The sequence below is a fragment of the Nesoenas mayeri genome, assembly GCF_963082525.1.
Source record: "Nesoenas mayeri genome assembly, chromosome: 15".
NCBI classification, from domain to species: domain Eukaryota; kingdom Metazoa; phylum Chordata; class Aves; order Columbiformes; family Columbidae; genus Nesoenas; species Nesoenas mayeri.
In genome coordinates this window covers 15,570,260-15,593,458 of record NC_137559.1, presented here as the reverse complement: position 1 = coordinate 15,593,458, position 23,199 = coordinate 15,570,260, and the positions used below count along the sequence as shown (strand labels likewise).

The 23,199-nt window shown below is 50.8% G+C and overlaps 1 protein-coding gene across 1 annotated transcript in view; it reads left to right on the top strand.

Moving 5' to 3' along the window:
* Positions 1–5,956: 5,956 nt before the first annotated feature.
* The window catches only part of SYT17 (synaptotagmin 17), a gene marked incomplete at both ends in the record, with an annotated part of 42,346 nt that continues 25,103 nt past the window's right edge, over positions 5,957–23,199 (top strand). Inside the window, 5 exons of the mRNA XM_080353819.1 lie at positions 5,957–5,971; positions 9,584–9,601; positions 10,897–11,045; positions 16,006–16,154; positions 16,562–17,181. Coding sequence (XP_080209945.1) covers positions 5,957–5,971; positions 9,584–9,601; positions 10,897–11,045; positions 16,006–16,154; positions 16,562–17,181 — 951 coding nt within the window. The remainder of the gene's footprint in view (positions 5,972–9,583; positions 9,602–10,896; positions 11,046–16,005; positions 16,155–16,561; positions 17,182–23,199) is intronic.

Sequence of the window (23,199 nt, the reverse complement as noted above, 5' to 3'; positions counted from 1 at the left end):
AAGGGACTATTGCTGAGACTAGTCAGTGAAGGGATTAGTTCTGAGATTAGTCAGTGAGGGGACCAGTGCTGAGACTAGTCAGTGAGGGGACTAGTGCTGAGACTAGTTAGAGAAGAGACTAGTGCTGAGGCTAATTAGAGAAGGGACTAGTGCTGAGACTGGTCAGAGAAGGGACCAGTGCTGAGACTAGTCAGTGAGGGGACTAGTTCTGGGACTAGTTAGAGAAGAGACTAGTGCTGGGACTAGTCAGAGAAGGGACCAGTGCTGAGACTGGTCAGAGAAGGGACCAGTACTGAGACTAGTCAGTGAGGGGACTAGTGCTGGGACTAGTTAGAGAAGAGACTAGTGCTGAGACTAGTCAGAGAAGGGACTAGTGCTGAGACTAGTCAGAGAAGAGACTAGTGCTGAGACTAATTAGAGAAGGGACCAGTGCTGAGACTGGTCAGAGAAGGGACCAGTGCTGAGACTAGTCAGTGAGGGGACTAGTGCTGAGACTAGTCAGTGAGAGGACTAGTGCTGGGACTAGTCAGTGAGGGGACTAGTGCTGGGACTAGTTAGAGAAGGGACTAGTGCTGAGACTGGTCAGAGAAGGGACTAGTGCTGAGACTGGTCAGAGAAGGGACTAGTGCTGGGACTAGTCAGCATGTTGGAACCCAGTGTGACTCAACCGCGACAGGTCCCTCCAGGGCCAGGTTTCTTTGAGCAGGAATGTTGATTCCAGTGCTTGACACAATAATCCGCAGCTCTGCTCCCTGGGAGGCTCCGTGCCCTTTGGCTGCCGTTTCCATCGCTGTTTACTATAGAAATAGCTTTAGTAGATTATGCTGCGTCATTCAGTTCCCTGGCAGAATGTATGTTAAAGGCAAAATAGAAAGCGTGTGAGTGCAAGAGAGTAGCTGTAATTTTTATAGTGTAAACAAGGCCATCATAAATTACATGAGGCAATGAGGATCTGAGGATGTCAGATCAAATTTAGCCACTTCATCTGGAGACATAAGAAAAGAGAAAAATGTGCTTCTACTGATATTGCCAATTAGGGAGCTGCCAGGTGGCCAGTTAATAACCCAGATGGGCGGCAGAAGATGCAGCGTCAGCAGAGGCTGTTTCTGGAGGGAGGCAGAGCAGAGATTTCCAGGCACAGCGACAAGCCAGGCAGTGCTGGCTGTCTTCTCCTGGCTATGGATGTGAATCAGGTACAGGAGATGTGACAAGAGGGAGATCCTGGGTAGGTAATGCCAAACCAGAGGGGCAAAAGAGCTCAGGGAAATTGCAGGGAAGGAGGATGTAATCCAATGTAATCTGAAGTGCAGTTGGCCACTGGAAATGCAGGAGCCTAGGAAACGGTATCTTGGCTTTGAATCGGGCATATTCACAGGTGTCCATCGAGTTGATGGGTTAATTTGGAGATGCCTGAGACCAAAGGCTGGATGAGCCATGGAGATGGGTTGTAGCACCTTCCCCTTTTGCCACTAGTTCGTATCTGTGTCTGTCACACTGGGGTCAGCCCAGCTCCTGATGGAGACTGCATCATCGGGGGCACAAGACCCGCTGCAGGGACCCTCACAGGTCCCAGAGCGTCAGGGGTTGAAGGGCCCTGGAAAGCTCATCCAGTGCAATCCCCCCATGGAGCAGGAACACCCAGATGAGGTTACACAGGAAGGTGTCCAGGCGGGTTGGAATGTCTGCACAGAAGGAGACTCCACAACCCCCTGGGCAGCCTGGGCCAGGCTCTGCCACCCTCACCAGGAAGGACTTTCTTCTCATATTTAACTGGAACCTCCTGTGTTCCAGTTTGAACCCATTGCCCCTTGTCCTGTCACTGGTTGTCACCAGAAGAGCCTGGCTCCATCCTCCTGACACTCTCCCTTTCCATATTGATCCCCAGGAATGAGTCCCCCCTCAGTGTCCTCCAAGCTCAAGAGCCCCAGCTCCTTCACCTTCGTGTGCCCCAAGGGACCAGAGCTGGGGACGGAGGTGCTGGGAGGGTCAGGCTCATTGCTGAGCCCTGGAGCACACCAGGAATGATCTGGGAGAAGGGGATCACCTTCCCCTGCTCCAAACAAAGCTCTCTGGGCATGCTGCAACAGGGGAACTGGGGAGAAGGGAGTGAAGGGACCAGCGCATGAGCTTGGGTGACAGGCAGTGGGGTTTAACTCGCAGCTTTGCCATCAGCAGGGAGCAGAATTCAGCTCAGGTCACTTGAGGCACTTTCTGCACTTGTAACAAAGCACAATGCACACCCTGAGACTCAGTCCCAGAGCTAGAACAAATACAGGTTCCTGTGGCAAATCCAAGCTATTCCTTGCTGCCAAAAGGCTCTGCAGTGTGGGGCCAGCACGGCAGAGCTGTCCTGCCCCAGAGCAAACCCACCCGCGCTGCACTTTGGGCTCTGTTGGGACACAGCGGGGACAAAGGCGGGTGAGCTGAGTTGCTGTGGCAGCTGGGGTAGATCTGCTGGTTTGCATCCCCAGATAAGGGTATTTACCCACTTTTCCCCCTTTATGTGCCACTGCACTGCTTGGCATCTCTGCATCAGTGCCTGCTGGCCCTTTGTCTCTCCTGGGTGAAGGCCACAGGGGGTGGTCCTGCTCTCAGAACTTCTTGAATAAAACCTCATGGAGTTGCCTCTTCTGGGTACGAATGCCAAGGTAAAGCCTGAAAAACCACAGAGGGGAACTGCAATTCCATGAAACCGCAAGGAGACAAACACGTTGCTAGAGACTGCTAGAGGAGTGACTCTAAGGTGCTTTTGTTGGAAGGATGGTGCTCTGGGGAACGGAGCTAACCCTGTAATGATAAGAAAAGCTGGGCCTTTATGGGCTGCCAACAGCAGTGGGGAAGCACGGGCTGCAGTGGCTTGCTGTTTATAAAAAATTCTGAAGATAAGAAACTTATTTTTAGGTGGAGTGGTAGCTGGCTATTCCAGCAGGCTCGACTGATGGTGATAAGGGCTTGAAGTATCAACAGCAGAGTAAGACATCGCTTCTTATCTTGCACCACCGCTCTTCTCCTTGCTTTCCCCCTTGCAGCAGACAGCGCTGCCAATTGCTTCAGGAGGGTTCAAATGGAAACCCTTTGAAATAGCCATCAGATTTCTTTTCTTTCCTTTCTTTCTCCACTTCTCAGAGTGATGCTCTTCCCTCTTAACTTTAAGGCACGAAGCAGCTGAAAGCCTTTGACTGGGGTTTGGAAGACACGTGGACATGGCATTTGGAACAGTAGCAGCCCTGGATCTGGTTTGTCAGGAGCTGCTGAACTGATTTGCTGTGCTGGAGGTACATTTTGCTACTTGCTGGGCTGTTTGTAATGACTCAAGCGCATGCTCTGGCTGATGTTATTCCCGATGTGTATTAATATCAATAAGAAGAGAAATCTATCATAAAATCATGTTCTGCAAAAGCACTGTTAATTACCTTGTTTTCTGTGTTGAGCTGTTGCATTTGCAAGCCTCGCCATCTGCACTGCAGCCATTCCATGTGGGAAGTATGGAATGTCTTATCAGACCCAGAGCGTGTACAGCAAAGGACATCCAAAGGTTATGTTGTCATCATGTCAAATGGGTCTGTTTATTCTGAGCGCTGTAGCTGCAGAGCTTAATCAGAGCATCAGCCATATGCAGATTTGAAATTAGATTTTACAATAACCACCTGTCTGCTGGTTTGAATCCATCATTTTCCGTGCGTTCGAGCTGTGTTTGCTTAGTGAATATATCTGCTGCGAGGATGTAATCTAAAAGCCTTCATGCAGCAGTGTAAAAGGCACTTAAATGTATGTATGAGCGGGCAAGGGAAGCGCATCTGTCTTATGGCTTTGTACCGCAGTCTGCTGCTAAAGCATGTGAAAACATTCCCTGTAAAAATCAAAACTATTAGCAATCCCCCCCATACAACTTCAATCTTTGTCACTTCTTTTTGGGTTCATACTGCTTTTATGTGTCAGCCAAAAAAAAAGTGAGTGACAGCTGATGCAACATTGGATCTTCCTTTCTCTGTCCTAAATGTTTCTTAAAGAGTAAGAACAAACACGCACATCATATTTATATAGCAAGGCATGCCGTAGTTTTTGTGACTCACAGTGTTCTGCCTTTAAGGAGCCCAAAAAATCTGCCTGAAGAGTTTGAACCTCTCTCCACCATGTTGTATCATGCAAGCTGCATCATGGTGGTGGTGAGTCAAGATGAAAAGAGCAATGCTATTCAAAGTAAAGGCTGACATTTTAAACACTGGCACTTGGAAGGACATGGAATTAAAAAGAATCGGAGAGTAAAAATTGACAAACAACTTGTACCACAGTTTAATCATATGCTCAAAACTGCCTGAAACAAATAAGCACTATAGGCTTTTTTCTTGCTTATCTCCACCACGGTAATTATTCTTCTAAAGCAGTAGCTGCTCTCTCTGGGGAAAAAGAGAATTTATTTTAACTCAAGATCTGGCCCTTCCCACGGAAGTCAATGGGAGTTTTCCACTGAATTCAGTGAGAACTTAAATGGGCCGTTAAATGAGAGCAGGAATGCAAGAGCTTTCCAAAGCCATCCTGCCCCAGCGGCTCCCGGGGAGCAGCAGTGGCTCTGGGTTTGGGTTGTACTTCTGCAGAGCGGGGGCAATTTTACCATTCCGGTGTTTTTACCGTTCACCACAGCGAACCGAAGCGTCGCAGGGTTGGCATGAGTCAGGGAAGCGCCCTTAGCACACGACTGCCACCCGCCCCCTGCGCTGAGCCGCCAACCGCGGCCCCTCTGCTGCGCCTTCAGGTCAGTTCCCCTGCTTGGAAGGTGCTGGAAGCGCAGCCGGAGTCTCGCCCAAAGCGGAGGGCAGGAGCCATTGTTCAAGCTGTGCATTGGGAATCCTCTCATTTGTGTGGTACTGAGGTGGTGCTTGAGAGGAACAGCCCCAAATCTCCACCTTTCCTGTGCTCTCCCTTCCCAAAAGTTTGCCCTTTCCTCCTCGAGTCCAGCCACCCATGTGCTGGGGTTTGCCGACGGATCACCAAGCCCGTGCACAGGCACAGGGAGATGCGTGGGCTGACATTGGCCGGACCGAATAGTTGTGGTGTTGGCAAGGGCCACAAATTCACCACACTGTTGGTGGCTCACGTCGTGCTGCCTGGAGAAGACACAATACTCTGCAGCTGCGCTGTTAGCGCTAAGTTGTGTAAACGTAATGATCTAATAAAACTGATGTGGGTTGCTGAATTTAACAAGTGCTTCTGCTGCTTATTGGTTTATGTGGACAAGTATAGAATTCTCCATGAGTTCAGTTGTTTCTGTATTTTGAAAGGTTTTTCTCTGCTAACGGCAGCACAGGGACACGAAGCCCAGCGAGGTGATGCTCAGTGCGGATAGAAGCTCGCTGCTTGCTCCAGCTCCTCATCCTCGGGTGGGAAGATGCGAGTGCGTACGTTCTAACTTTGTTCACTCGAGCTGATGAAACCACCTTCACGCTGTTGAACCCGGGGTGTTCTCACAGCATCCGCTGTGCCACAGAGCTCCTGGGAGGAAAACACCGCTACAAAACGCGCGTTCTCAGCCGAGGCCGCCGCTCCGCACGGACGTGCCTGCGCTGCCGGCGGCTCCGCGGCGGCCGGGCCGTGTCCCCCGCGCCCAGGAGGGGCTCCCAGCCCTGAATTTCCGCGCCGGGCCCTCTGGAGGTCAGTGTTCGCCCGCGCTGCAGCGGACCTGTTGCGCCCGCGGCTGGCGGAGGCTCCGCGGGCAGGGCCGGGCGGGATCCCGCCCGCTCGGAGCCTCCGCCGGCCCCTCGGAGCGCCCACCCCGCCGTCTCCCCGCGCTGGCGGCCCCCGCGGTGCCTGCGCGGCCGCGGAGCGCCGGCGGGGCCGTTGGTCGCCCGCGGGGGGCTGCGGCCGCCCCCCCGCCCGGGGCGGTGCCGCTCCGCGGGGCGGGTCGCGGCGCCGCGGCTGCAGGAGCGCGGCGGGAGGCGCCGAGCGCGCCCCGCGGAAGATGGCGTACATCCAGGTGGGTGCGGAGCGGCCCCGGGCGGGGCCGGGGGGGGTGTCTGGGGCGACCCTCCCGCTCCGTCTGCGGGGCGGGTGCCGGTGCCGCCGCGGGTCCCCCCGTGCTCTTTGCCCGGGGCAGGTGCCCAACTTCGGGGTAACTTCTGGGGACGAGTTCCCGGCGGCGGCGGCCCCGGCGAGGGGCAGGCGGGGCCGGGGCAGGAGCGGGGCTCGGCGGCTGCTGCTCCCGGGAGGCGCCGAGGTAGGAGCGCGGCCCCGCGCGGGGACGGGCAGCCCTGGGCTCTCTCTGCTCTTTGCGGGGCAGTGGGGTGGCCGCAGGTGTGGGCGAGCGCGGCCTAAGCCTGCACAAGGATTTATTGGGAACAGGAGGATGCTAAACCCCGCGGGCAGACCGAGATGCGCTGGGAGCTTCATCGGTGCCTCCAGCCCGGGCACAGCCCGGCGGGCTGGGGGTCACAGGCGCCCCGGGCTGGAGCTCGCCCCAGCCCTCGGCATGATGGGTGGGATCCCCTTCTCCCCCAGCATTGTGAGGCTGCATTAAATTTGGGGCTGGTTTAAACCCCGAGAGATTTTTCCCTCCGGCCCTGCGGTTCCCAGCTGCCCGTTTTCCATTTGTAGCTCTGAAAGCTAAATCCGAGTGGAGCGTTTTCAGCTGTGCGGGGAGTCCGGGCACTGGGGTGTTGACAGAGCCACCCGTGACCCCCATCCCGCGGGGCTGTGGCCACCGTGTTCCCCCGGCCCCTTCTTGCTCGGGCGGTGCCCCCAGGGCGGGTGGAGCCCCCGGCGCCCCTCGGTTCGGTGGGAGCTCGAGTGGGGCCGGGCGGAGCCTCCGGCAGCGCAGCCGTCGGGGGCTTCTGTGTGCGAGGTGAAGAACCCCTGGTCCCCACACTGTAGCGCTGGTCATGCTGGGGTGTGAGGGGCACCCACAACTGTGTGACTGAGGGGACCCTGGTGTCCCCAGGCTGCAGTGTCCACTGTAGTGGGGCATGTGAGCCTTCTCTGGTCACCAGTGGGGACTCCACCCTGCTGCAGCATCCCTGGGGACACCGCCATGGCGAGTGACTGTAGTTGGTCCCTTGACCTGTTTGTGATGAGCGTATGTGCTGCTTTGGAGCAGGTGACCCTCCCCGTGGGCCTGGGTGGACTGCGGGCACCCACAAAGACGTGAAATAGAGATGCAGCCCTACCTGGCACCCATCTCTGGGGCAGCTGGGACGGCCCTTGACAAAGGTTCACTCATGGGCAGAGGCTCCCAGCTGCCTTGTTCCCTGCTTGGTCCAGTTGGGATAATATGACACGGCATGAAGGGCTGGAGGGATGGGGAGGAGCCCTGCAGAGAAAGACTTGGGGCACTGGTGGGTGAAAGCCTGGTCATGACCCGGCCATGTGCACTCGCAGCCCAGAAGGTCAGTTGTACCCTGGGCTGCATCCTCACAGCGTGGGCAGCAGGTTTGGGGGGATCCTGCCCCTGTGCCCCGCTCTGGTGAGACCCCCTGCAGTGCTGGGCCAGCTCTGGGTCCTCAGCACAGGACACACATGGACCTGCTGGAGAGGGGCCAGAGGAGCCCCAGGAATGACCCGAGGCTGGAACAGCTCTGCTGGGGACAGGTGAGAGAGTTGGGGTGTTCAGCTGCAGAAGAGAAGCTCTGGGAGACCTTAGTGCACCTTTCTGGACTTAAAAGGGGCCACAAGAAGGATGGGGACAGAGTTTTGAGCAGGGCATGTTGTGACAGGACTAGGGGTGATGGTTTTAAACTAAAGGAGGGAGATTCAGGCCGGACATGAGGAAGGAATTGTTGTCCCTGAGGGTGGTGCGAGCCTGGCCCAGGTTGTCCAGAGAGGTGGTGGATGAACCATCCCTGGAGACATCCCAGGCCAGGCTGGACGGGGCTCTGAGCACCCTGAGCTGGTGCAGATGTCCCTGTCATGGCAGGGGGGGCACTGGGAGCTGGGGGGTGCCCTGCAACACAAACTGTTCTGTGATTTTGTGCTGGTACCTCCCTGGTGCTGGGGGCTCAGCCTTCTCCTGGGGTGCTGAGCGTGTCGCAGCAGCTTGGCTGCCTGGGATCCCCCAGCACCCTTGTTTGCTTCTGCACGGTAACGTTCGGTTCTTATTTCTGTGCTCCCGTTTCCTGGAGGGCTTTGTGGGTGGTCACAGAAGCACTTCATTGCGGTGCCTGTGGGGCCCAGGGCTGGTTTCACATCAGCGGGGCCGGTCGTGCCCAGGAGGCCTGTGTGACACCAGCGTCCGTGTGTCCCCGCGGGCCATTTGGAAATGCCACTTCTTTCTCAGCGCACGTGCTACGATGTTCAACCGTGTGGCACAGACCCAACCACTTCATTTTAGAGCAATTTAAATATTCTTGTTGCAGCTTTTCTAAAGCACTGTAGCTTTGGCTGCAACTTTACGTTAATAAAGGAATGATGGAGCCCTTAAAACCGTTTAGAACTTTTTTAAACAATCATGGATATCTGATGGTCACTGTCTTGTCACAATGCATTGCTGCATTTCCAGTCTCTTAATTTATGTTTTAAACAAGTGGTGGCCTTTTCATCAAGTCCTGGTTTCTGAGGAGTTTAAAAGAGAGGCTTGTGCTGAAACATGGTCCATGGGAGGGTTCTTGGAACAAAAGGCAACTTCTGCAACCCAGCTTCTTCGTAAAAAGCTGCTCTTGTCCCTGCCATGAACATAAAGCTGGGAGCTGACTTCTGCATGTGGAAGAGTAGAGAAGAATGTTGGGGTTTTCCGTGTTTGGTTGGTTGGTTTTCTCTTTAAGGGAAAGGCAGCCAGGACAGTTGGGAAAGTCTCAGACGCTGTCAGGGGAAAGCAATAGGAAAGACATTTCAGCAGGCACCTGAGATACTACTAAGTCTTCAGTTATAAATGAAGTGGGTCAAGTACGATATTTCATGGGTGGCTTTGTGAATAAAACCCCGGCGTGTGATGATTTCATCCTTTGCTGTGGATTTTCTCCGCGACCCGGGGGACAGCTTTTCAAACTGGAGCGTGTGACTCAAGTTTTAAGCACTTAACTTCTGTTCTTTGCGTTCCTCAAGTCACATCTGAGGATGAGACTGAAGATGCCCTCAAGGGATGTGCACATAATAGAGAGTACGCCAAGGCTGTGCCCCTTTCTAGAAGCCGTGCTTTTAATGAGCTGGCATTGAAGCCACGTTGATATGAGCTGAATCTGGAACAAAGCCTTTTTCTCCACTGTGGCATCTAACTGGAAAATTTGGATATGGTTTGCTGTCCGCAGGTAGTTGCGGCAATCAGAGACAGGTTATTAAAGAAAAGGAAATACATGTTTGCATGTGATACCCCAGTAGGAAGGGGCGATGAGCAGGATTTTCATTCTCCAGGATGGGTTTGGGAATTTTGCTCCTGGGAAAGGAGGAGCAGAGGGAGCTTGTGGAGGATGGGAAGCAGCAGAAGCTGGTGCCTGGTCCTTCCTCCAGCATGGACAAGGTGCTGTCTTGCCACAAATCCAAGCTCATCCCAGGCCAGGGCATATCATGGCAGAAAATTTAAAGTTATTTGAGCATTGCTAACCTGTTTTTGTCTTTTTCATTTTGTTCCCTTTTACTTCATACTGGATGTCTAAAAGGACAGTTGGAACCAATAAATGAGGTGAGTTAATCTGATGATTCACTCTCTGCTCTGTCTCCTTACTCTGTCCTGGGGGGATTGTCTCGTATTTTCTGACTCTTTACTGATGTCCTGCATATAAGTAATGCACCACATTTTGAGTGGGTAAGTTGTTTTATTTTAAAGTTCAGATTTTGTTTATGGAAGAAACTCTTTTTCTGGAGCAAAATGCAACGTTCCCGTGGAGCGTTCTCAGCGTTGCTCAGAGGGAGCCCCTTCGCACGGTGCCCCCCTGTCTGCACATTCCTCAGTGCTGCAAACGGCTCAAGGATTTTGGGGGGAATATCTACAGGCAAATGTCACATTCTTGATTTCTTCAGCTTCTTAGGGACATTTCAAGGTCACATACAATCGTCAAGCGATTCGACCCTGGCTGCGCACATGCTGCGCTCTTGCGGCTGCACGTCCCACCCCGCCACGGTTACAGCGATGCCCTTTATTAGCAGTGCCCTTGTGCTGCTTAATGAGCTTCTTGTGAACCGCACGAGTTGGAGCTGGCGTGGGTGGGGAGTGGGCTGAGGTTTGGCTTCTGCTCCTCTTGAAGCAAGTGTGGCTGGGCTGGCAGGAGATGGGGCACCTGTGTCCCCCTCTGCGGTCACAACCATGGAGGAGCAGGTACAGGAGATGCTGCCAGTGCCACCCTGGAAACCTAAGGAATGAAACGCTTTTCTGGGTCAAGGAACTTCTTTAAATGAAGCGTCATAGCAGAGGGAAGGCGCGTGGACAGCGTGCTTTTGCTAATCCATTTTAGGGGCAAGTCCGTCAGGCTGTAAAGCTGTATGTATATGGAACATATACAGATATTATGTGCTGATACACCTGCAGGGACAAAATGTGTTCGTGTTGCTGTATGGTGATTTTCAAATTAAACAGACCCTTGCTGGATTAAATCAGAGCTTTCACTTACGTTGTTTTTAATTCCTTCTGTTGCACATTGGCCGATCTATTAGTTTGATGTGCGTGAAAGAATAAGCATGTTTCCACTCTAGCATGTTGCTACGCCATAGTGTTTTGTAAATCACCCTCTTGCCAGCCTACATAATAATACACCACTACTAGAGGGAAAATACCTGTGGTGAATGCTTATTTTCCTGCCTTGTTATGGCATCGGCAAAGTTGAGCTGGTAACTGCATAGCACTTGTCTGTTGATATAGATGGAATAAATATAGTTCTTAATGTTCTGTTGCAGAAACACAAACATAAATACAGCTGAATGTTATGTCTCAATAGCTATTGATGGGTTGTAATCTTGTACTTTGGTTTCCAATGGCTTCAGGGTCTGCTCGCTAGAATCTCGGATCTCTTGCTGTGCCGGTGGACTTGTAGAAATTGTTGTCAGAAGTGTTTCGACTGTAGCTGTTGTCAAACAAATGAAGATGAAGTTGAAATCCTGGGACCTTTTCCTGCTCAAACTCCAGCCTGGCTGTAAGTTTAGATGCACAATTTCACAGCTTTAACTGAGGAGTAGGGCTGCTCAGCTCTGACCAGAGTATTGACACGAAATGGTGACAGGACATTCAGGGGGTGCCACGTAGAAAGGAGAAACCTCTCGCTGAGTGTGGGCACGTGGGCTGCTCAGTGGCCCTGTTACCTCCAACAGTAAGGTAGACCCTTTGTAAAACACTTTTCTGATGGCGAAGACAGAAGTTATTTTGTAAGCTAGCATAGCAAGCTCATAACTGGTTTAGTTGCGCACCCGTTTCTAGAGATACTTTCTACCTTCAGCCCTATTTTCTCTTCAAAGGGACCAGCTGTTCAGAGGACTTCAGCTTAGCTGAAATGCTGATGAGGTGGTTGTGAAATACCTTTATATCCTAGAATGAAGGTGGTTATCGTACAGGCAGATGAAAGGTATATCTCCTGTGCGCTCTAAAGGGGAAACAGATCACTTGATGGTCTCGGGTTCTGTGGCACCAGAGATGCCTGTTCAGTGCATCACAGGATGCTCAGAACTCGGACACTGAGACACTCAGTTGGTTTTACCTCCTCCTGCGAGTAGGAGCTGGTACTCCATGTCAGGTCTGGAAGGTCTGTATCTCGGTGCTGCATTAAATAAATGGTCTCATGCTTAAATCGCAACCTTGTCTATATACTCTGTTGAATCCAGGTAGAATAGGATTGTTATTAATCCTGAAGCAATAAAAATGGAGATGTTCAGGCTGCGTTGGAGTGATTTCTAAACGTGGAGCAGCATATTTAAGAGTCTGATATATGCCCAGAAGTGGATTCACCTGCGATTAATGAGAAATGGGGACAAAATCAATGTTAAATAGGAGAGGGCTGTGCACAGGAGGACACAGTGATGAGGCTGCAGTATTAGCTGTAGAGAGATTGCTGCAGGAGCAATTACAGACTTGGGAACAAGCAGCTGGGCTTGTTGTGAGGTTGCTTTGGAGTTTCTGTGGTTGTGCCGAGCAGAGGGGACATCATGCGCTTGGGGGTGTGGGGTGATCAGCCCCACCGTAGTTTTTGGCTGCTGGATCCTTCTGTTTGGCCAAAGGGGCACCGTAAGCACTGGAGCTCTGTTCCTCTTCTGGTCTTAAAACTCAAATGCATGATGACTTTGCAGACAAGCTGGACTGTGAGACCTTTGGAATCATAAAATGCTCTTTCCAGCCTGTATTGTTTTCCCGCAGTCCTGCTCCGTCTGAAAGCCTCTGTGATTAACTCATTGGAATGGCCATAAGCAGAAGACAACACAGAATGTGAGGGGTTGAAGGGCCCTGGAAAGCTCATCCAGTGCAATCCCCCCATGGAGCAGGAACACCCAGATGAGGTTACACAGGAAGGTGTCCAGGCGGGTTGGAATGTCTGCACAGAAGGAGACTCCACAACCCCCCTGGGCAGCCTGGGCCAGGCTCTGACACCCTCACCCTGAAGAACTTTCTTCTCAAATTTAAGTGGAACCTCCTGTGTTCCAGTTTGCACCCATTGCCCCTTGTCCTGTCACTGGTTGTCACCAGCAGAGCCTGGCTCCATCCTCCTGACACTCCCCCTTTCCATATTGATCCCCAGGAATGAGTCCCCCCTCAGTGTCCTCTTGTCCAGCTCCAGAGCCCCAGCTCCCTCAGCCTTTCCTCACACGGGAGATGCTCCACTCCCTGCAGCATCTTGGTGGCTGCGCTGGACTCTCTCCAGCAGTTCCCTTGTCCACTGAAAACAAGCCCAGTTCTTCACCCATGTTGTGCTTTATGCTGCACCTGCTTGTGCTCGCAGGGTCCCCAGGACCCCAGCCTGGGTCACCCATCCAGCTTTGGATCTGATGCCATGAGGGACGTTCTGCTCGGGTGCTGGGGAAGGTGAGCTCCCAGAGGCTCCGCTCGAGCGGGGCAGCAGGAACCAAAGAGAGGACACACGGGGGAAGCAGCTTTGCTTTGCGAGGGGTTGTGGGTGCTGCCGTGCCGTGGGACGACCAAGAGTCACCGTGTCCCCGGTCCTGCTGCACACCCTGTGCTCTCCAAGCGCCTCTGCTGCTTGTGGTGCTGTGCAGGCTGCACATCTGCTCTGCCTGCTCCAGGAGGCTCTCACTCCTGTTCGTGAGCAGGAACGCGGGGTTCCTGAGCTGGATGTGTGCTGAGGCCAGGGAAGGTGATGGTGCTTTAAGCTTCTGGGGTGACTTGGTTAGAAAACGGTAAAAGAACCCAGAAGTGGATTGAGTGAGAAGGGCAAAGAGAGCACAGGAGATGTGGAGAGGGAAAGCAGCCAAGGAGATGTGATGGAGAGGAGGAGAAAATGTTTAGACAAGGTTCTTAGGGACATGGTTTAGTGCTAAAGTTAGGTTATGGTTGGACTCGATGATCCTGAGGGTCTCCTCCAACCAAAATGATTCTAAGATTCTTTGAAAATGAAGCTGCAGAGGAACAAGAGTCTGGAAGACATCGAGAAAATAATAAAGGCAGGAGACAGAAACAGTGGTTTTTCGTTTGCTGCTCAACAGGAGAGCCAAGATTTTGTGTGGCAGGTTTAAGGCGGAAACAATGCCATATAGCTGCTGCTGGCTCAGAATGCTGGAGCCAAAGTTGATTTCTCTTTTCACTATATTGAACTTACACTCTTAAATCTCCTTAGGCATTTTTGGAGGTAGGAAACAGTGTCTGGAGTTACACGTGTGAGCGGGGTAAGGCTTTGCAATTGGTCTCAGAATAAGGTGTTTAATGAGCATGTTTTAAAGTGCTCAGAGATCTGTGTAGGCCAGTTGCCCCCTTGCCCATAAGGACTTTTGGGTTCAGTGGAAACCCCTAAAATGGAAGATGGGTTTGACAGCAGCGTATTCCGCATTTAGATACGAGCACTGAATTTGGGAACAAATCAATTCATTGCATTCTCTGCTCACACCCTGAAAGTGTTTTAAAAATAGGTTTTCAGCTGAGATCTTTCCATCTCGCCACTTGTTCATGGGCCCAGGACATTGGTATCATCCAGAGTGCAGTTTGCGCCTTCCTGACTCCAGGGGAAAGCGGCTTTTATGGTCTTCATGGGCCTACTAGCAAACATCTGAATGCCTGTGCGTAATAATCCATCCTTTACTTTTTGCACGTAGGTTTTTCCCCTTGGCACCTCTGAGACACCTCGTTGTGCTGGAAATTCAGGAGGGGACGTTAAAGCCGCCCGTTTAAACCCTTTCTCTTGGGAGATTGTTGGTTTTTCTCACTTCCCGGGTGTTTTACAGCAGCAACTTAGAAAAAAAGATAAAATTCTGATAGAAGTAAGTCTAACGGTATTGGCCTGAACGCATTGTAGCTGCTGCTTGTTATTTCACGGTGAGCACTCGCACCCTGGTCTTTGCAGGAAGGGGCTGGGGGCGAAGGTCTGTGGTGGCGCTGCCTCTTAGGGAATATTGCACATAAACCTCAAAGGTAAACAGTGCATGGTCTGTGAGGCTGAGCTAAAACCAGGACGTGACTCCTCTTTCCCCAAGGTTTGGGTTAGACAGAAAGAGCTGCTGTCCCCAGCGCCAGAGTTTATCTGAGGAGAAATTGTGGCTCAGTAGCAATTTCCTCACTAACGGTCATCTGTGTGTTATTAACTCAGTATTGCATTTACCTGTTGTAGAACATCCCTAATGCCTCTCTTCCCGAGTCCCTTTGCACTCTGCCTTCTCGTTCTGTGCGTTTGCTGCTCAAACACCAGTATATCCAAATGCTCCCTGTGATTGTGTGAAGCTGCATTTAGGCATGAAAAAGCTGTTGGTGTTCCAAGTACTGATTATATGTCACACCGCATGATTTGGACTGCCTTTAATGGGCTGCAGAGTTGTGCAAATATTGTGTGTCCTTTTTAGCACAGGGTTTGGTTTTGATTATTAACTGACCTTTTTGATGGTTTTTGTCTTGTATTGTGGATGAGCTATGTGACTCTGGCAAGATTTGCATGGATCCTGCTGGGATTTTTTTGTGTTTGGAGAAGATTTTCCGGTTTAAATTATTTTAGATTTTGGGGACCTTTTCTGTGAGTTTGCCTCTTTTTTGCAGAACATATTTATTGCTCCAATCCAGTCGTTGGTTACTTAAAACAAATGATTCAACATATTTCATTTCTACCCAACTGAGCCATGCACATGGAAGGGTGAATCAGGAGCAAAACACGCAGTGTTATCCCCCTTTGCTTTGCTCATGTCGTGCTGACGCTTTCCTTGTGATTCGCTGCTATTTTTTGGAGTCTCGTGGATGAACCAAAAGGCTTGTTTTGCATGCTGCCCCACACATCCCATCCCATGCGTGATCTCGCTCCCATCGGCAGGTCTGCCCTGTGCTCCGAGACTCCGTCTTGCCCTCGGCGCTGTCTGCTCTTGCTCCAGGTTAGGGGGTCAATAAAAAGCTCTTAATTAATTGCATGTGTAAGACTGAGGTTTGAAACCTTAGTGGTGTACCTGCAGGGCAATGTTTTCCTGAGAGGGATGTGTGCAAGTTTTCAGGTGCCTGAGCGTGGTGGTTTCACGTGCTGGTTTAGTCTTAGTGAAGTCTGTGCTTCCAAAGTGTAGCTGTGAATTTATAGCAATAAGATACTTTCTGGGTTTTGTGTTTTGTTGGGTTTTTTTTTAAATTATTATTATTTTTGAATGTATTTTTTTGTCTGTTTCTTTTTCTTAAAGATCAATATAATACTTCTGATGAAGATCTGAGTCACACGTGCCCGTGCGGCCTGTGCCGCACTCGAACACTGATATAACCGTGTTTGAGAGACAGGCAGAAAGATAAATAATCTGGTTTTTACATAGGTCTGAAGTCAGTTGCTCAGCCTTTTGCTTGCCAGATAGATCAGGAGATGCGCTGCAGCATCCAGGGATGTGCACCCAAGATTAGACCCAGAATATCAGAAGGCATTTTTATTCTGTATATACTCCTTTCACTGGGCTGAATCACCCAAAGGTCTCTCGTTATAACAGGATAAGCAGCCAAAATGAGGACAAAGATGGACACTCTGATAATACAATCAGTGAGCTGCCTCCCACTCTTCAGAACGTTTCCCCTGACAGAAGGCGGTCGTCTTCAGATGCATCACGGTCCACTTACAGCCTCACGAGGCGGGTTTCAAGTAAGGTCATCCTTCCAACATTAATGTAATTCTTGTGCGAAAGAAAATCAAACTGTCGTGCTTGCTCTTTCATCTTTTAGACAGGGAATCAAGTCAGGTTGAAGGTACATTGATTAAAATCTCATCCTGTTCTGCAGGAGCACAGTGGAAGGGGCCAGCCTTGTTTTTCTTGCTGAAGCGTTTTCATGGTAATCACACGTGAAAAAGGATAGAGGGGGGGTAAGCGTAGCTGAGCTTGCACTTCAGCGTAACTAAGGGTGCTGTTAATTGTTGGCAATGTACTGGTGAAGAGTGGCGGTGAGGAGCCGGCTGTGCTGGTTGCGCAGACAAGGCAGCACAAAGACTTGCACCGGTCGTGGCTTCAGCTGAGTTTCTAACAATCGTATTTGTGCATTTCTCTCGTTTAGGTTTAGAGTCGAGGAGGCCAAGTTCTCCGTTAATTGACATTAAACCTATCGAGTTTGGAATAATAGGAGCTAAGAAGGAGATAGTTCAGCCAACTGTCCTGCGGAAAACCTATACTCCGGATGACTATTTTAGGAAATTTGAACCAAGACTGTACTCTCTTGACTCAAATAGCGATGATATGGACTCCTTGACAGATGAGGAGATCTTGTCGAAGTATCAGCTGGGCATGCTGCATTTTAGCACGCAGTACGATCTGTTGCATAATTATCTAATAGTGCGAGTCATTGAGGCTAAAGATCTGCCTCCTCCAATTTCTTATGACGGTTCAAGGCAAGACATGGCTCACTCCAACCCCTACGTGAAGATCTGCCTTCTTCCCGATCAGAAGAACTCCAAGCAAACGGGAGTGAAACGCAAAACGCAGAACCCGGTGTTTGAAGAGAGGTACACATTTGAAATCCCCTTTTTAGAAGCCCAGAGAAGAACTCTGCTTTTAACCGTAGTGGATTTTGACAAATTCTCGCGCCATTGTGTTATTGGCAAAGTGTCAATGCCCTTGAGCGATGTAGACCTTGTGAAAGGCGGACACTGGTGGAAAGCCCTTGTGCCTAGTTCTCAGGTAACAGAGTTTATCCAATTATTGCCACCATTTTTCTCGCTGTGTCTTTGTGCGGTTCCTTTGCTTGTTGGCAAGTCATGCGGCTTCCAGTTGGTCATTGTCATCTTGTGAATACAGCATCTGCTGGGTTTAAATAATGTCGAGCCTGTAATTGGTCTTATAACTGTTACCGTGAGGTAGAGAAGTTGTCTTTTGTATTCAGAGGATGTAGCATGACGAAATATCCTGTGTCAACTTTAATGAGAAGAAATGAAGGCTGCTTGGGAAGTGTGCACCTTTTGGAAAATGTCCCTTGTCACTGCAGTGACCTGCATCGCTTCACAGACTCTGCAGTGACACTGTCCCTTCTGGGTGGCTCCCATGGTTGTTAACGTGACTGTGCCCTGGGGACATGAGGGGAACCACTGGTGCCCGTTCAGTAATAATTTGATGCAAGAAAGTGTATAGAAAACACAATCTCTGCAGCCTTATGGCATAATGCGTGAGCAGAAAATTGCAAGGTGGTGGTAGATTTATTTTCATCACGTCCCTGAAGGAAATAAAATTGTCATAGGTTTTGTCTGGTGCAAGTGTCGTGTTGCACACATGCAAGTTGGAGTGTGCGTCTTGGACTGGATTCAGCCATGCGATGGGATGGGAGGAGAAGGTGCAGAAGGTCTGTACCTCCATGTCTGTTCCCGAGATAGGGCCCCAGTCAGTGCCCACTCCTCTCCAGCCAGGAAAAGAGCTGCTCAGCGGGAAAATCTGACCTTTGCAAGCAGGAGCAGCAGTTAGCTGCCAAATTTGCTACTGGCCCTACCAGCCACACTGCTAGAGGCACAGGACCCCATAAAAAGCCAAACCAAGAGCTCGGTGTGAGCATCATCTCAGGTGTCTGTGCTGAGGACAGGAGGACCGTTCAAGGTTGGTATAACATGATTGCCTCTCCCCGTTCCTCACAATTTCCAAGTTTTAGAGCCTTTGCTGAATCCAGTTCTGCGTGAACTTGGATAGTTCAGAGTTTCTGTGGTTTTTACCTGTTCACAAAAGGGTGGCATAGGCAAGCGTATTAGACAAGAGGAACAGTAAATCATTGACCTTGCTGCTGATTCACAGTGCAGTCCAAGAGTCTGATTTGGAGCAGAAGCTTGTGATCAGACACTTATGGAAGTCAAATCCACCGAGCAGTGTTTGTATGCCGAGGGTCTCTGCTTTGTCCCCTCTCTGTGTGCAGAGGGGCTGCAGAGCACCTGTAGCTCTTGCTCAGGCCTCCAGCGTGTCATGGAGAAGATCGTCAAGACCCTTGATAACTGCAAAACACCCCACTGGATTTGCTGTAACAAAAATAGGGGTGTTACGGGATTAGCATGAACATTGTTCGTGCAAAAGGAAGAGTTTTGAAAGTTGTGCACGAGTCAAAATTGTGGGATCCCTGTGTGCGTCTTTATGTAGAACGTCTTCAGGTCACTGGGGTCTGCTTTGTGAGGGGACGGGTGTGGAATGGTTCATAAGGAAAGTGAACACGGACAGGTATTCACTGCCTGGGCCTTTCTCCAAAATGTTTATTTAAAGATGCCTGCAACTATTTTATTTATTTTGGTGTTCATGGTTCATCACAGGCTCTGCGTTATGTATCTGAAGCCAGAGCTCTCCTCTTTGCATCCCGTTATCCTGCCGTGTTTTACACCGTGCAGCTTTGCTTCCCACCCACCAGCTTCTGCATGATAAATAGGTTTCTGTATTATCTATCTATTAGTAGCGTGGATTTGTTCCACAGCTAATACAGACCTTGATTAGACAAGATCATCTCTGTCTTTGTGTGCCAAGCTCGGAGCCAGCCCTTCCTCCCTCCCCAAAGTTTGAATGAAAGCTGCCGCTGTTTCCAGCAGTGCTGCCTCGTTCACCGCCATTCCAGATAAATTATTTATGTGGAAATTGGCATTTCTGATATTTATAAAAGGAAGGAGAAAAAGAGAAAACTCCCTCTGAATGGGCAGCCTTTTGCATTTATCTGCTTGTTATCGTATGGAAAAACTTAATTTAGGCAAAAAGTCCTTCACACCTTGATTACTGAAGTGCTTTATTTTGGTCTTTTCACACTCTCTTGTTCTTTTAGGCTGGGCCTTAGCTGACAGACTGCAACTGCAAAGAGAACAATAGTACTTGTACTGGGATATGCAGGGAGGATGCTTGGTATCACCTTCCCAAGTTTTCTCAGTGATAAGACCTTTGAAGTTCATTGAATAAGGTGTATTAGTAGTGATTAGAGTTAAACACATTGATCAAAGGGTTAACATAAATCCCGGAAGAAGTAAAACAATAAAGCTTATTACATTTACCCTCCCCACATTTTAATGTCTTTCAATAACAGCGATGCTTGTGCTCGTAATCTGTGAAATTCTTTTTGATTGCTAGTTGGAAGATTATGCCCGTGCAATGATAGATTGGATATGCTGACAAGTTCTTTTACGTTTCTCACTTGTTGGTTTGCATAGTCGAGGTGCAGACAGCCGTTATTAGTTCCTCGCTGGCTCTGACCGTGTGTCAGTGGCAGCGTTGCAGGCTGGGTCGGCTGCCCGGGGCTCTGCCGGAGCAGCAGCCGGCAGCACCGCCCCCAGCCAGGAAGATCGTGGTGGAGAAGACGCCGAAGCAGGTGCTTGGAAAACCAGTAACAGGCGTGAGAGAAAAACAGACAGGCGTAGATGTGACGTGGAAAGATGAAAAGACACAAAACATGTGATTTTTCATTTTTTATATATCTTTTTTTTTAGCTGGCATTTATAGACAGAAACATGATGAGCTGGAGGGATGGGGCAAAGTGAATCCAGATGGCAGGAGCTGTGGATAAAGGTTTTCTGTTTGTGCTGGTGGGAGTGGGATGGGACAAGGTCTGTGGAAGAGCAGAGAAAGTGGCCTAGATGGTGTTGGCTGAGAGGAACGTCTGTTCTGCGCTTGCTGTATCCGCCTGGGAACCATTGTCGTGGAGTGTGCTGGTACAGGAGGTGCCAGCGATGCCAGCGGGCAGGTGGGGATTGTCCCGCTCTGCTCTGCGCTGGGGCAGCCTCACCTGGAGCATTCACTGTGTGCAGGGCTGGGGACACAGGAGAAAAGGAGACAAAGCTGCTGGAGAGTGACCAGGAGAGGCTACAAAGTTGGTGAAGGTTTGGAGGGGAAGCCGGATGAGGAGCGGCTGCAGTCCCTGGGTTTGCTCAGCTGGAGCAGAGCAGCCTGAGGGCAGAGCTCATGGGCTGCAGGTTCCTCAGCAGCAGCAGGAGGGGCAGGCTGAGCTCTGCTCTGTGACAGTGACAGAGCCCAGGGAACGGCAGCAGATGTGCCAGGGAGGGGCAGTGGGACATGAGGAAAAGGTTCTTCACCCAGAGGTGCTGGACACTGAACAGGCTCCCAGGGAGCTGTCACGGCCCCAACCTGACAGTGTTCAACAAGAGACTGGACAACGTGCTCAGACACACGGGGTGACCTGTGGGGTGTCCTGTGCAGGGACAGGGGTTGGACTCCATGATCCTGTGGGTCCTTCCAGCTGAGGACATTCTGTGATTCTAAGTGCAGAGTTCTTGTCCCAGCCTTGTGCTCAGCCCTGTCATGCCCAGAGCTAGGACAGTGTCTCAGCACAGAGTGAGCCTGTGACAAGGGTTGGGGGACAGCAATGATCTCCGGGTGGCTGTGGCATCAGCAGGGATGGGTGGGATTCTTCGGGCTGAGGCCCATCCAGGTTCTGCAGCCGATGACTCCATTGCCTGCACTGTGAGCTGGACCGGGCAAGTCCTTAGGGCTGTGCAATGGGACGTCCAGCTCCTCAGTGGGTGAAAGCCCATCATTAATAGTGGAATAGCTTCATTACTGCCTCATGGAGCTGCTTGTTAACTAGCAGCCTGAGAACTGCCCCAGGTGTGCCGAGGTGTGTGCAGCTCGGCGCTGGTGTCGGGAAGGGGCTGTCAGAGAACCCGTATGGGTGAGCAGCGTGTCGAGGGGTCAGCACAGCACTCGGCGCTAAGATTCGGGCAAAAGACCCTCTCTGCGCATAAGTGCTTTTTTAGCTTGGATCGTGTGCTCAGCACTGGGTGGGATCGAGTCCAAAGCGGAGGCACGGGGGAGCTGTGCGGTCCGGTACATCGGCAGAGCCAGCAACGAAGCAGAAGGACTTATTCCCTGTAGAAAATGTCAGCGCAGGTGTTGCCAAATTCCCCATCCCTGGTAGTTCTGGGACGCTTTTTCTTGCAGAGTAATTAATGTGTTTCTAAAGCACGGTAGCTGCTCATGGAGTAGTTCTCAGGTCCAGTCCCCATAGGAACACTCTGCGCTCCTTAAATATCCCCTTAAATGTGTGTGGCTTTGCTTAATTACCATGAATGAAGTTGGCAGGCCTTGCTGTAGCTGGGCTCGGATTCGCATATTTCGCCGTTAAGATTAATTCCGTAACACATGTTGAGGGCCCCAAGTTTTATTGACATATGATTCATTTCTCTTTTGGCAGATTTGAGTGGGCAGGAATAAATGTTTTGGAGCAGCGGTAATGAGAGCTTGGAGATCATTCTGCGAAAGAAAGAAAACCTGCCTGATTGTGGTGGGAACATAGCATAAAAATTCCTTCCTCCCTCCAATTAAGCCATTTTGATAGTAGAGGGGGTATGTATTGGACTTGCTCTTTTAACGTTGTACTTTGAGTGCACTGGAATGACAGTCATTTAAGGAGCTGTCACTTTTTACGTTGAAAATGGTATGTGCTTCACAAATGGAGTGGCTTTCCTATGGCAGCTCTCCACAATTTTTTGTCCCCATCTTAGAGATAAACCTACAACAAGTACTGCGCTGTTGTTCTTACCGTGCCTTGGTTGGGTGGGAAAAAGGAGAAAGGAATTAGAAATTCAAGTAATGAGTCATTTTGGAGCATTTCTGGGTGTTACATTGAGACTGAGTGACCTGGGGGGTTCAGCTGGAGAACAGGAGCTGAGGGGAGACCTTCTGATCTCTGAACTGCCTGAAAGGAGCTTGGAGCCAGGGGGGTCGGGCTCTGCTCCCCAGGAACAAGCGCCAGGAGCAGAGGAAATGGCCTCAAGTTGCGCCAGGGGAGGCTGAAGTTGGATGTGGGAACAATTTCTTCCCCAAAGGGCTGTGGGGCATTGGAACAGGCTGCCCAGGGCAGTGCTGGAGTCACCATCCCTGGAGGGCTGGACAGACGGACATGAGGTTCTCAGGACATGGGGCAGTGCTGGGGTGGATTGTGGTTGGACTCGATGGTCTTAAAGGTCTCTTCCAACTGAAATTATTCTATGATTCTATTCTGTGAAATCTGCCATGCGTCTGGGTGGTTGTGGCACGTGGCTCAGAGGCCTCCGGTTGCACATGTGCCAGGTTTGTCCTTGGCACGTTTGTTCCTGAGATGGAGCCGTCCTCGGGGAATGTATACGATGCCTTGCACTTGGTAGCACAGCACATTATTGAAAATAATGCCAGCAGCCTCGCTCATACAGGGACAAAGTGTTGGACCGGTGTAGAAGCGGCCAGGGAGAGACTTGGTTCATAGAGCTGGCACGGGTTGACTCAGGGCTCTGTTTTCGTGACACAGCCACGGGAAATCAGATGTGGAATTGAGTATTGTCAGGGTTTTTTCCTTCCCCATCTCTGTCCAAAAGCTTAGTTAATTAAAGGGATGATGCAGATCCCTGGTGGTGAGCATGGCTTGGTTACGTGGGGTTCTGCCCGCTCACTACCGCGATGTTAACATCGGGCCGGCAGTTTAGCTGTGTGGGGCGGGAGGGAGGCCCCATACACAGCCTGCCTGCATGTGGCATGTCACCAGAGCTGAGGGGACGGCGACAGGACACCATGATGGCCCTTTGTCCCCTCACCTTCCCAGGAAAGGCGCAGCAGCTCAGCAGGCTCCTGGGTTTGCACACTCCTTGCCCATGTGGTCTTGTCTCCTGACAACACTTTTTGCTCTTAACCTATGATTTGTCATCGTATTTTGGCTTATGGCATTCTAGCATTTTTCTTTCACTGTATTTTTTCCCCAGATCTATT